This window comes from Panthera uncia (assembly GCF_023721935.1).
Source record: "Panthera uncia isolate 11264 chromosome C1 unlocalized genomic scaffold, Puncia_PCG_1.0 HiC_scaffold_3, whole genome shotgun sequence".
NCBI classification, from domain to species: domain Eukaryota; kingdom Metazoa; phylum Chordata; class Mammalia; order Carnivora; family Felidae; genus Panthera; species Panthera uncia.
The window spans coordinates 57,877,568-57,889,878 of record NW_026057584.1 but is presented as its reverse complement, the minus strand read 5'-3'; the positions used below and the strand labels follow the sequence as shown (position 1 = coordinate 57,889,878).

Below are 12,311 nucleotides of genomic sequence, written 5' to 3'. Positions count from 1 at the left end.
GCTAATCATGCAATAGCTTGAGTTTCTCTTAACATGATAAACACCCGGGATTACTAGAACTGGAGAGCGTGTGTTCACTGTTTTACAAGGACAGCTGAGCAGTGCTACTAAAGCAACGGAAAGTTCCTTCATTTTAAGCTGGCTATCTGCCATAACGTCTAACCGAGAAATAAGTCAGCTATAAGAGCCAATTAAATTACTATAAAACATTCCTTCATCTGTAAAACATTTCTTCCCCCCCCCCCCCCCCCGCAAACTAAAATTTAAAATAAAATGTCTTCGTTTTTGATAAGCAGCTCCACCACCAGTCTCTGGTATCGTATATCGTTCAACGCGGCCATCGCGTCTAGTTCTGGAGATCTCATAAGGGTCGGGCCGAAAACAATGCCGAGGTTCTCTGCATTCATAAGATTCTCCTTTTCGTGGAGGGTCACTCTGAAAAATACAAGCAAAGGCGCGTGCCTTCACATAAGCCACGGCGTTCTGCACTGTGCTCGAGCGCTACGACAAAACCCAGGTCCACTTATCAACTCGTCCGCTAGCTCCTCTCTCTGTACTCCTCAACCTCCAAGCACGGACTTTCCTCAAAGCCGATTATATTAATAAGTTAAACTTCCGGTGATGACCGAAGCTCAAGTCTGAGTTCGTGTGTCAGGCTGTGTGGGGTCAGTTCTATCTGCGGATTCTATTGCAACGGCCGGCTGCAAGGGCTGTGTTGGCGAGTAGTGGAGAAGGGGCTGGGTTGTCTTGATTATATCAGCCCTCCTTCCACACTGGCTGCCTAGTCTGCTGAATTTGTGTAAGTTGAACAGTTTATTGAGTATCTGGGGAGAGTGGTGGCCACGGTATGAAGAGATGGCCGAGGGCATAGTATAAAGATTATCTGGTCGGCGAGAATTAGCATTCGCCTTCTCTTTACTGCTACAGCAAAGGCACAGACTATAATTTGGGAGCTATTCCTTTGCCTTAGCGTGAAGGCCTTAATTGCATCCATATATGAAGCAAACTTGAATTTGCAAGTGAAGTTGTAAGCATATTAAAAGTTTTAGCTCATGGTGCTTTCAAAGAGGGAGAACATGTAAATGTTAAAAGCACCATCAGTTACATATTCATTTCTGAGTAACTCATGCTGAGAGGCATACAAAATAGACGTCAAGTTCTGTCTTTTTTGTTTCTAATTAGTTTTATATTTTGAAACTCCAAAACCACTAAAACTTGGTCATATAATTTAAAACCGTTTGCTTCAACTGATAGAGATGGAGAGCGACAGAGCAGGGAAATGAAGTTCTATCACCATCAATGTATTTACAACATTAAACCAGACGTAACCAAAATATTTTATTTTCTATTCCTCCCTTTACCCCTTATTGTACTCCATCATTTTTTTTATAGCAGTTTTCAGGGTTGGAGACCTCGATGCAATAGTCTAAAATCCTGTCACCAAGAGCGAAGTGCCTATTTTAGAGCAAGACGGAAAGTGAGCCTTCTGGCGAGTTGCTTTGCTCTTTATTATGCTAATGATAATGTCCTTACAGCTACAACCTTTTCTCTTTCCACACAAAAATCGCTGCATGTCCTTGGCAGAACACTAGTAGTTCTAACCTATTTGCAAACCTACACGGGAACTGCAAATCTGTTTATGTCAGAATCGAGTCTGCATTCAGCGCTGTAGCGCAGAACATTTTTAGCATTCCTTCCCAACCTGTGCATTTCTTTATTCATGCAACAATTTGTCCTTTCTTTCACCTTTGGTTTCACTTGATTCTTAACATTTGGATACAGTGCAAGTAGAAGCTTCAAAGTCTGTAACTTGCCTCTTTAGATGCGCCATGAGGTACCGCAGGGTTTCGCAGTGAGCGGGCGGCAGGAGCTTCAGTGCCTCGTGAAGGGTTTCTAATTGCTCATCGGGATCCATAATTTCTAAAATAGCAAGTTGAATACCAAGGAGAAGAACTTTAACGGACAACTGGTATAAATGGTTCACTGAATTCTATTCTTGTGGTGATCTTCTAAAACTGGTAAGAAAAGCTTTCTCACAGATCCTTGCCCACAGCTTTGGAAAATATTTTTAAGGTTCAAGTCTTGGATTTCCAAAAGGCTTAGTACCATTGTGGCAACACCATTTACTGGGACTTTTGGGGGCAGCACCCACTCGATTGTCTTAAGAGTCTGGTAACCGTGGAATTTGGACACTGGATAGATAGGATGTGACTATAAGGAACTCAGACACAGCAACAGATTAAAAACTCAGACATTTTGGGGCGCCCAGGTGGCTCAGTCGGTGGAGCGTCTGACTCTGGCTCAGGGCGTGATCTTGCGGTTCGTGAGTTTGAGCCCCGCGCCGGGCTCTGCGCTGACAGCTCAGAGCCTGGAGCCTGCTTTGGATTCTGTGTCTCCCTCTCTCTCTGCCCCTCCCCTGCTTGCGCGCTGTCTCCGTCTCTCAAAAATGAATAAATGTTTAAAAAAAAAAAAGAACTTAGACATTCAAATGAAGTCATCTTACAGCATTACAGACATTTTAAGGGATGCTAATTTACTCAAAATATTTTGAAAAACCCTGTTCAGCAACAGTACATAAGCCATGCCACCCCATTGCCCCTTGCAGCCTTTGCCAAAGTCTTAATTGATATTGTTTTCTTTTTAAATGAGGAATGTATCATCCAGTATTTATTTCCTTGGTTTTAATTTACTTTTCTATAAAAAAGTCAAATCTACCCTCAGAGCACAAATATATTCTACTTCGGACATTCAGGAGAATGAAATGCAGAATCTGAAGGCAATTCCAAATGTTTGGAGTGACAACAGGGTCCCTGAAGTAAATGTGGCTCTTCCAAAGGTGTAAACTTTAAAGGGAACAATCTTCATTTGGGCATTTTAGTTCCGCTGTGTTGGCCAAAAACCCAGCACACTCCTTTTGAGGTCGCAGATGGCGTGGAGTTCATCATTTCCATAATCAGAAACAACAGACATGTTTGTAATTCTGAGCTCTCAAAAAGAGCACCCTAGCACATTCCTGCTTCTCAAATGTCAGGAAGACAGGGTGCCCTTAAATGCTGGGTTGCAGGGCAACCGGAAGGGGACCCCAAACTGTTGCGTCTTAATCAGGATAGCAGCCTTGAAATTCTGGAAGGCCGCATCTGACCACCAGTATCATTCAAGACACAAAACCGGGATTTCTAGTTTTCTAACTCAAAAGACAAATCCAACTCGATGGCAATGCACTGGAGTCAGGTTAACACTTGTATGGGGCACCTGGGCGGTGCACTTGGTTGAGTGTCCGACTTTGGCTCAGGTCGTGATCTCACGGTTCGTGGGTTTGAGCCCTGCGGTGGGCTCCACACTCCTGGTGTGGAGCCTGCTTGGGATTGTCCCTCTCTGCCCCTCACCTACTCACGCATGCGCGCTCTCTCTCTCTCTTTCTCTCTCTCTCTCTCTCTCTCTCTCTCTCAAAAGTAAATAAACATTAAAAAGAGTGATATAAAATGAATGTGAAAAGTTCCTAGCATTGGTAGCACAGATCGATAAGCTTCAGAACATGAAGAGTGACTGAAGCTTTTTAACTCAAAGAAACTTCGGCCATTTTAGAATTTCTGCCCCAAGCTTATCCAGGGTTCCTGATTCTTTTCTCAGTAATAAACAATGTATTATTTGCCAGGATAATTGATGCACGGTCTTTGAAACTTTGGATCTTTAAAGAGTGTCAACTGATAACAGCAATACTGTATCAGATACTGAAATTCAATCATTTAATTTCTAGAATTAAAATTCCATTTACTATCAAACTATTAGTATTTACTTACAGTTTTTTTTTTTTTTCTTTTTATCATAGGACTAATTAATTTGAAACTATACTGTTCTGGAAGTTGAAAAAAGACTAACATAGTTTCCTTTTAGTTTTCATAGTTAGTCCTTGTAGGGAGAATCTTGAGATGGCATGAAATTAAGGACTGTGTTGGTGGGCTAGCAACAAACAAGACTCCCCATTCGTGGAGACCTTACTTTCTCTCTCGGGGCGTGGCTGACAGTAAACAAGGAACATGTATCTTCTGGTTTATACTAGATTAGAACAAAGCCAGTGCTGTGGGGAAAAAAAATCGAGTAAGGAGCACTGCAGGTGCTGGGGGATGTGATTTTAAATGGGGTGGTCATGACAGACCTCATGAGAAAGATGGTCTTGAGGGAAGACTCTCAGGGCGTGGGGGAATGACCACACGGAGACCTAGGGGAAGGGGTGCCAGGCAGAGATGCAGCCGTGCAAGGGTCCCCAGGGGCCAGAATGCTTGCGATGTCTGAGTAAAGCGAGAAGCCAACTGTGGCTGTAGTGGAGTGAGCCAGAGGGGGATGGAAGGGAGTGAGGGCAGAGAGGTAACGGGGCACTGCATTGTGTCAGGGGCTGCAGGCTATTCCAGGGACTCGGCATTTACTGGCAGAAACGGGAAGGTTCTGAATGAGGCAGAGACGTGACCTGACAGACAGGGCTCACAGTAGCTCTCCTCTGTCTGCCATGTGGGAAACAGACGATGGAAAGGCAAGAGTAAAAACAGACCATTCTGGTAACTATTACAAAAACCCAGGTGACGAATGACTCTAGCTTAGACCAGTGGTGGCAGTGAAGGTAACGAGAAGTTGCTGGAATCTGGGTCTATTTTAATGGTAGAGTCCATAGGATTTCCTGATGAGGGAGGTGTGAAAAGGAAAAGAATCAAGAACGAGCTAAGCTTTGGGCTTAGGCAACTGGGAAGATGGAGCCTCCATTAAGATTATGGATGGGAGGGGTTTTGTGGGAAAGGTCAAGGGCTCTACCTGAGGTGTCTTTCAGACATCTAAATGATCATCCTGACTGTGGATTAATCCGGTGCTCAGGGAGAGGTCCACACTGGAGATATAAATCTGGGGACATATGACAAACTGCATTTGAATATACTGACATCAAATCAACACAGGCTCTTCCCTGGAGTTCGTTTCTTTTTTTTTCTACTTAAAGGAGTATTACTCATAATTTTTTCAGAGAACACAAATCTTCTGCCCTACGAAGACCACAGCATAATTTAAGAGAAAGACAGACAAAATGGAACGTATTTAGAGACGAACAGCATCAGCTGTTTCAAATATGTGAAAGGCTTGCATGTGGAAGAGGGTCACATCAGGACCATCGGCAGCGGGAGTCGAGGGCAGGCTGATTTCTGTTGTGCACAAGGAGGCCTTTACGACGGTTCTATCTGTCCACTGGCGGCTGCCTACCGAGAGAGGCAGTGATCTTGCAGTTACTGGGTATTTCAAAAAAAGAGTGTGTTGTAGAAGGAAATCTAGTTAACGTGACCCTTTAGAATATCTAAAAAGTCTAAGATTCTATGGTTCTCAATATAAAATTATGTTTACTCATTTAACAAGACTTTATTGAGCACCTGTGATGTAAATGAAAGGACTGTCACAGGTGCTACAGGAAAATAAAGCGACAGAACTGTCCCTTGTAATGGGGTTAATCTAATGGGGCGGACAAGACATGAATACAGCCTTCCATCATGACGGAAAGAGTCTGTGCCAAAGGGCCAGGCGAAGTGTGACGGGAACACAGAAGAGAAAGTTGGCCTGGGGGCTGAGCAGAACCGAGAAGAGAAGAAATGGCCTCTGAGGAGCGTTTGGAAATGTGGACGTTGTGAGGGCAGGAACTAATAAGCATCTGAACCTGTGTCGACATTTAGTTAAAAGCTCTTTTAAGTATGTACTGCCAGTTCCTTGTAGAGACGTTCAAGTACAAGAAGAAGAAGAAGAAGACTCAGCCAAGCGTAAGGGGTGAATCAGAGGCAGAGCGGAGGGGAACACTCGGCGAGTTCTCATCCCAGACCTCCCTTCAGGACACTTGAAGTTGCTTGGGACAAAGAGCCCTGGGTTTTATGGCCGAGTTCATCTGACTCACTCAAGACTACATGCTGACTGAGTCATCTTTTCTGAGATCTTCTGGGAACAGAGCTCAGAGAGTTCTCGGCCAGAGAAAGATTTCCACACCGAGTCCAACCAGGAGTTGGGTCCTGGCAGTGCTGTTTTCCTCGGGGTCAGGAAGTGTCCATGCATATGCTGGGTTACCGTGCAGCCTGGGAGAGGCACCTTCTACATACACCTTGTACTGTCTGTAGGGCAGCGATCCCTTCACTGGTGGGAAGAGGCAGGGAGGAAAAAGGGCTAGGCGGTCCCAGACTTCCAGGTAGTTCAAGGGGTAGTTTCCAGGATATTATGAAGATCTTTAAGCCTTAAATGAGAGGCCCCAGCCTCTACCACCATTGTGTCCTTTGTTCATTCCCTGTAGCCACGCACCTCCAGCTTCCGGGGTGCAGGTTGTGTGAGGGAGGCTGCAAGAGTGGAGCTCAGACAGCTTTTGCAGGAGAAAGCTTTAATATGCACTCTGAGTTTCTGTTGGCAAGAGATGCTAATAAGTGCCGGGGAATCCTGAGACCTAAAGAACAGGCCCCAGGTTTTCTAAGGGACCCAGTGATAAAAAGGCTCAAGAGCAGGTGCACCGGGAAGGGTCAGCTAACACCATGCATCATTTGGGAGGGGTTCCTGCCCTCCTGCCTTCCCTCTCTGGGCAGGTCTTCTGCTCCTGTTCCACCAGTGGAGGCAGGCAGTGGGCTGCATGCAGAGAGCAAGGGCTGTGGCGTCAGACAGATGTAGCTTTGAATGCCAGTGCCACCTCCGCTAGTGACGAGACCTTGGACAATTCACTTATACCCTATAACATCTCCTTTCTGTTTTTGGTTTTTTTTTTTTTGAAGTTTATCTATTTTGAGAGAGAGCAAGAGAGACCGCACATGTGAGTGGGGGATGGGCAGAGAAGAGAGAATCCCAAGCAGGCTCTATGCTATCGGCGAGGAGCCCTATACAGGGCTTGAACTCGTGAACAGGGAGATCGTGACCTGAGCCACAATCAAGGGCCGGATGCTTAACCGACGGAGCCACCCAGGTGCCCCACGACATCTCCTTTCTAAAATGACATCGTGGTGGGGCACCTGGCTGGCTCTGTGAAGAGCATGCGACTCTTGATCTTAGGGTCACGAATGAATTGGAACCCCACTGGGTGTAGAGATAAAAATTAAAATATCGTGGCTATAAAGTGTGCAATGTGATTCCTGGCACCCAGTATATGTTCTATAAATCTTAGTTTCTCTCATCTCCCTTATCTACCTATAAAGATAAGAGAATGGCTGTATCTCTGTGTCTAAAGAATGGAACAGACTCTACTGCTGGAAGAGACATGGACGAGGGCACAATATTCCATAAACAGATCAACAGCAAACACGCACAATAAACATTTATATCGTGTATGAGTATCATGCCACGGTTTTGGTGTCATGGAAGTCACGCATCAAAATAGGTGACACTGTAAGAAGGAATTTCTACCTTGATTTAGGAAAGTTTCTATCTTGCGCTTTGAAGAGCTCTCTAAAGTAGAACAGGGGGTTTGCTGATGTCCGACGGGGGCTGTTTCAGACACAAACCACAGAATGCTAACAAATGTTTTGGAAGAATAATAGAGGCAACTGACATGGGTGTGGGGAAAGAAGGTGAAATAATTTGGGAGTCTGGAGGGCAAAAGGCCTCAAAACCCAGTAAGGAAGGCTTGGATGTTTCTTCTAAGTAGATAAAGCGGCTGTGTAGAGTTCAGAATGCGGGTCTGAATTACCGCTTTGTCCTCTGCTATTGGGGTGCCTTGGGCTTGGGCACAGAAACCAAGTTTTAATTTTACTCCAAAGCGACACGGGGACAGGAAGTCTGTCCGCTTGAGCCCCCACTGTCCTGAGGATCAGAGCAAACTGGGGACCGAGCAGCCCTCGGTGATGCAAGTGTGTGTCAAGTGCTTTCGACAGGAGTGGCAATCAGACTTCTCTCTCTCGGGAGGAAGCATCTGCCCCACGAAACAAGAACCCATAAGCTCCCTCAGACGGTTTTCATGATCAGCACTGAATACATCCCCAAATGAGAAGAGCTAAATTCCCACGGAGAGGATCTAGTCTTTCAGGCTCCTAACATGGAAATTTGTAAAAATCAGTGTAACTCTCATGGCTGTTCCCCCCAAGAAATCAGGTCTCCATGGAGCCAACCACAAAAATTCTCAACAAAAGCACTGAAGGGGAAAGTAAAAATTAGAACAAAGCAAGTCTGTACTTCACGAAATTTCAAAGTCAAAAAGTAAATCAGCGTTCTAAGAAAGTGATGTTATTATTTAAAGATCAAGACAACATATGGTTTTTAAGAGAGAAGAAAAAGGACAGAAATAGCCTATCTTTTCTTAAAAAATGGCAATGCCAACACTTAAAATCTGTTAAAAATTCCTTTCTTTAAAAAAAGGAAGTGTGAATTACAGGTATGATTTTTGCACCATAAATTTGGCAAATGAGCCTTTGCTTTTTCTCATTTGCATCTCAACTAGAACTTAAAAAATCACTTCTTGATCTAAAACAGTGCTCCTTAAAGTATGATCTACGGACCGGTGCCAGTTTACAAACTGTTTGTTAATGGTCTGTCACAGGATATGTATAGAAATTGAAAGTAAGAATTTGGAAACTTTTATGAGATCTGACAGAGTAACTTTTATGCTGAGCTGAATCTAATAACAAAATAGTTTGGTCCTGTTCTTCAATTTTATTTTCCTAGTTACTCATTTTTATTCTGCAGAAGCATTGGTGCATATCTAAGGGGCACTGGCATAAGCCTTACTTTGGTAAATGAGGGTTAGCACATTACAAAGAAGCTTCTGATGGCAGAAGTCATAAATAACCTACACTGGAGAGGAGTTCGAAATTTCTGTGAGTATATTAACCGAGGGGAGAGGCGAGGGGGAAATACGTAATATGCATTCAAGAAACTCAGCGGGAAAAGCAGGAGAAGTGATTACCGTGAGGAGGGAGTCTGTCAGGTTATTGGAATGCGTGCCTTCATACTTACTCGCGGACTCTATAAACTTAGGGTAGGCGTCGTATGTGATGAGCGGAATTGGTAGATCCCTGAAGTACAGTTTCAGCGCACCAGTGATAATGTTGATATCTTCATACATGTTCACAGAAATATCCGCTTTCTCGCCATCTTTGAAGGATGTTAAGAAGAAAAATACGAGTAACTATCTGGACGCACAGCACTGTTTTAGTAACACATTTTGTGTTACGGTGTTTCGAGATCATCAATGCGTCGGTTTTTTTAATATCAAATTCAGTGTGCCGATATATACAAGTGATCAATTTTCTGTGAAAAGCCAAATCTGTTTTTCTGAATTTTCTTTTCTGAAGTTACTTAGCTTTCCAGGTCTAATTTGAAGGGGGGGAGGGGGGTAGGAGAGGGCTGAGATCAACAGCAGTATTCGTAAATAACACGAGTACTTGAAAGCTCCTAGGGGAGTAATGTGGGATTGCTTTCTCTTTCTTTTTAAATAAACCTAGAGAATGTGAAAAATAACAACAGAGGCACTCCTAATGTACAAAAGGCCACCTTTGACTCACCCCAGGCTCCTGACACATGACGTCTGGATGTTGTCTGAGCCCTACGTGTAGGCACACAGTGAGAAGTATGAGAGTAAAACGAAACAAAACTTGAGAGTCTTGAAATAACAAGAGAAGAAGTTATAACACAGAGGAGTATTTTAGGGTTGCTGGGCCTTAAGACTTCTTTTACTCTCCTGCATTTAGTAACTGGTTAAAATATCTGAACGTTCATCTACTGAAGATTTAATTAGTGCCGACTCTGAGCTACATCTTATACTAGGCTTCTTTTATTCCATTTGGCTTATGAACGAGCGCTATCCATTAAAAAGCAGCCTCGCCCCTACACAGATATTAGAATGGCTAAAATGACAACTGATGACAAATGCTGGAGACGATGCAGGGGCCACAGGAACTCGACGTTGTTGCTGGTGGGAATGCAAATGGGACGGCCACCTGGGAGGAAAGGCAGTGTCTTACATGTAATCCAGCCATCACACTCCTAGGTATTTATCCAGAGGAGATGGAAACTACTTGCGTCCACACAAATACGTGCACACAAATATTTAAGCCACTTTCATTCACGATTGCTAAAAACTTGGAAGTAATCAAGATGTCCTTCAATAGGTGAATAAACTGTGATATGCCCAGACAAAGGAATATTATTGAGCAACAACAAGAAATGAGCGATCAAGCCAGGAAAAGGCATGGGAGAACTTTCGGTGCACATTGCTAAGTAAAGGAAATCAGCCAAAAAAGGCTACATATCTTATGATTCCAACTCTGACATTCTGGAAAAGGCAAAACTATGGAGTCTGTAAAAAGAACAGCGGTTGTCAGGGTTTCAGCGGGAGAAAGGGAGAACAGGTAAAGCACAGACGATTCTTAGGGTAGTGAAAGTGATACCTTATAGTGTGACACCATAAGGGTGGCTATATGACATTATGCATTTGCCAAAACCCACAGAACTGTACAACATGAAGACTGAACTTTAAACTACTGACTTTAGTTAATGTATCAGTGTTGGTTCATCAATTGTAACAAATGTACTATATTAATGCAAGATGTTAATAGGGGAAACTATGGGGGGGGAGAGGAACGAGAGGAGAGGTTATATGGGAAATCTCTGCACTTTCTGTGAAATTTTGTTAACCTAGAACTAATGTTAACCTAAAACTGGAACCCTAAAACTACTTTAGCAAAGTGTATTTTTCTTTAAAGAAGCCTCTTTTAAATGTGAAATACTATGGCCTATCAGACATTCACACTCCAGTGTGAATTAGATCACCAGTATCTGTTTTTCAGACTTGTGTTGAAATCACATACAATGGCAGTGCAAATTGGGGTAGAGTGCATTCTGGGAGGAAAAATCAATTAGATCACTCCACTGGGGGATCTTGGGGAAGTGTACAGGTGCCTAAAGACCTGGGGAAAGGGAGAGGAGAACATGAAGGCAGAAGAATTATAAAGACAAATTATCATCTCTATCAAAACTTTTACTCAGGAAAAAAGAAAGAATGCTGGTATTCTCTCCTGCCACATGGTTCCTATTTCCACTATCTATTTTTTTTTTTATGAAAATCCAAATTTCAGATGTCCTGTCTCATTATAGGGTACATGTCTAATTTGGGGTTTGGAAAATAAAGTCACCAATCTTATAGTTCAGCTACATGATGTGTTAAACTGAATTTGGAGGTTGATCTGAGAACCTTCTACCATTCAGCTAATTTTTTCTATAGTAAGATAGTGTATCCGTTGTATATTAGTCCACTCTCCTTTCAGTTCCTGCTCTCTAAGTCCTAGCACTTTTCAGGGACTCGACAAGGACAGGCCTCAGGACCTCTGCACGGACTCATCTGTTGCCAGGGTCTTTACATATCCTGTTTCTTTGCTATTCAACCATTATATGGCCAACTTCTGTACTTCTCTGGAAAGCCTCTTCTGATCTCCAGCATCCCCCAACCCCACAGACCAGGTTAAGTTCCATAGTTACTAATACTTTCCTTTATGGCATTTATTAAAATAAAATCAATAATGATTCTGTGGTGGGGGAATCTAAGTCATTACACTGGGTCTCCACTCCATCAAATATGGTGATGGAATGCATGGACGACAGGCAGTTAGGTGGGCCAACTCCAAACTGGGAAATCTGAGATCTGCAATCACTTAGATTCCCCCAACCACCCTGCCCTATTTTCTCCATGGTATCTGGTAAATTTAATTGCTCTGTATATATTTTGAGGAACATGGACCAGCCCTGGATGCTCAGATACTGGTAATATAGTTAAATTTTATGTTTCTTTCTCACCTTGAAGTGTAACAGTTTAATATAGTAATAAAGTAAAATTACACGCTTTTTATTTGGTATAATAACCGATGACTTAGACAAATAATGAACAGAATAACATAAGAAACTGTGCCTCCTTGGCAGAGAGCATTGTTGTCCTAAGTTAACGGACATGCTGAAGAACATACCTCTGTCAAAAGCCATCTTGACATCTTCAATTAAGTCACTGAATCCTGATACTCGATACAGACCTTCAGAATTAAGACCTGTAAAAACAGAGCAAGAGAGCTAATTAGTTTCTTTGGAAATTATGTCTTTCCTTCTTCAAGTTTTAACTTCTTCCCATACTTCAGGCCAGGCAAGTAATGTGTCAGAAAGAACGATTAAATGTACTCGTCTAGAAACCTCTTCGCATTTTCTCCTAAAATAAAACCATTTCACTCACAGACTTTAAACTCTGGCTTACTGTTGCCTGAATATCTGTAATCTGGCTCATCACTGTGTCTAATTAGATCAAATACGTTGAGTCTTCAGGGAAATCATTCATCACCTCAATT

The 12,311-nt window shown here is 43.0% G+C and overlaps 1 protein-coding gene across 2 annotated transcripts in view; it reads right to left on the bottom strand.

Annotated features, from left to right (window-relative positions):
- Window positions 1-242: 242 nt before the first annotated feature.
- The window catches only part of CHN1 (chimerin 1), a 201,471-nt gene continuing 189,402 nt past the window's right edge, over window positions 243-12,311 (bottom strand). For both annotated transcript variants that reach the window (XM_049616020.1, XM_049616019.1), the window contains 4 exons: window positions 11,943-12,020; window positions 8,941-9,078; window positions 1,815-1,920; window positions 243-435 (listed from right to left, as the gene is read on the bottom strand). In XM_049616020.1, the coding sequence (XP_049471977.1) occupies window positions 264-435; window positions 1,815-1,920; window positions 8,941-9,078; window positions 11,943-12,020 (494 nt within the window). In that variant the 3' untranslated portion in view covers window positions 243-263. The remainder of the gene's footprint in view (window positions 436-1,814; window positions 1,921-8,940; window positions 9,079-11,942; window positions 12,021-12,311) is intronic.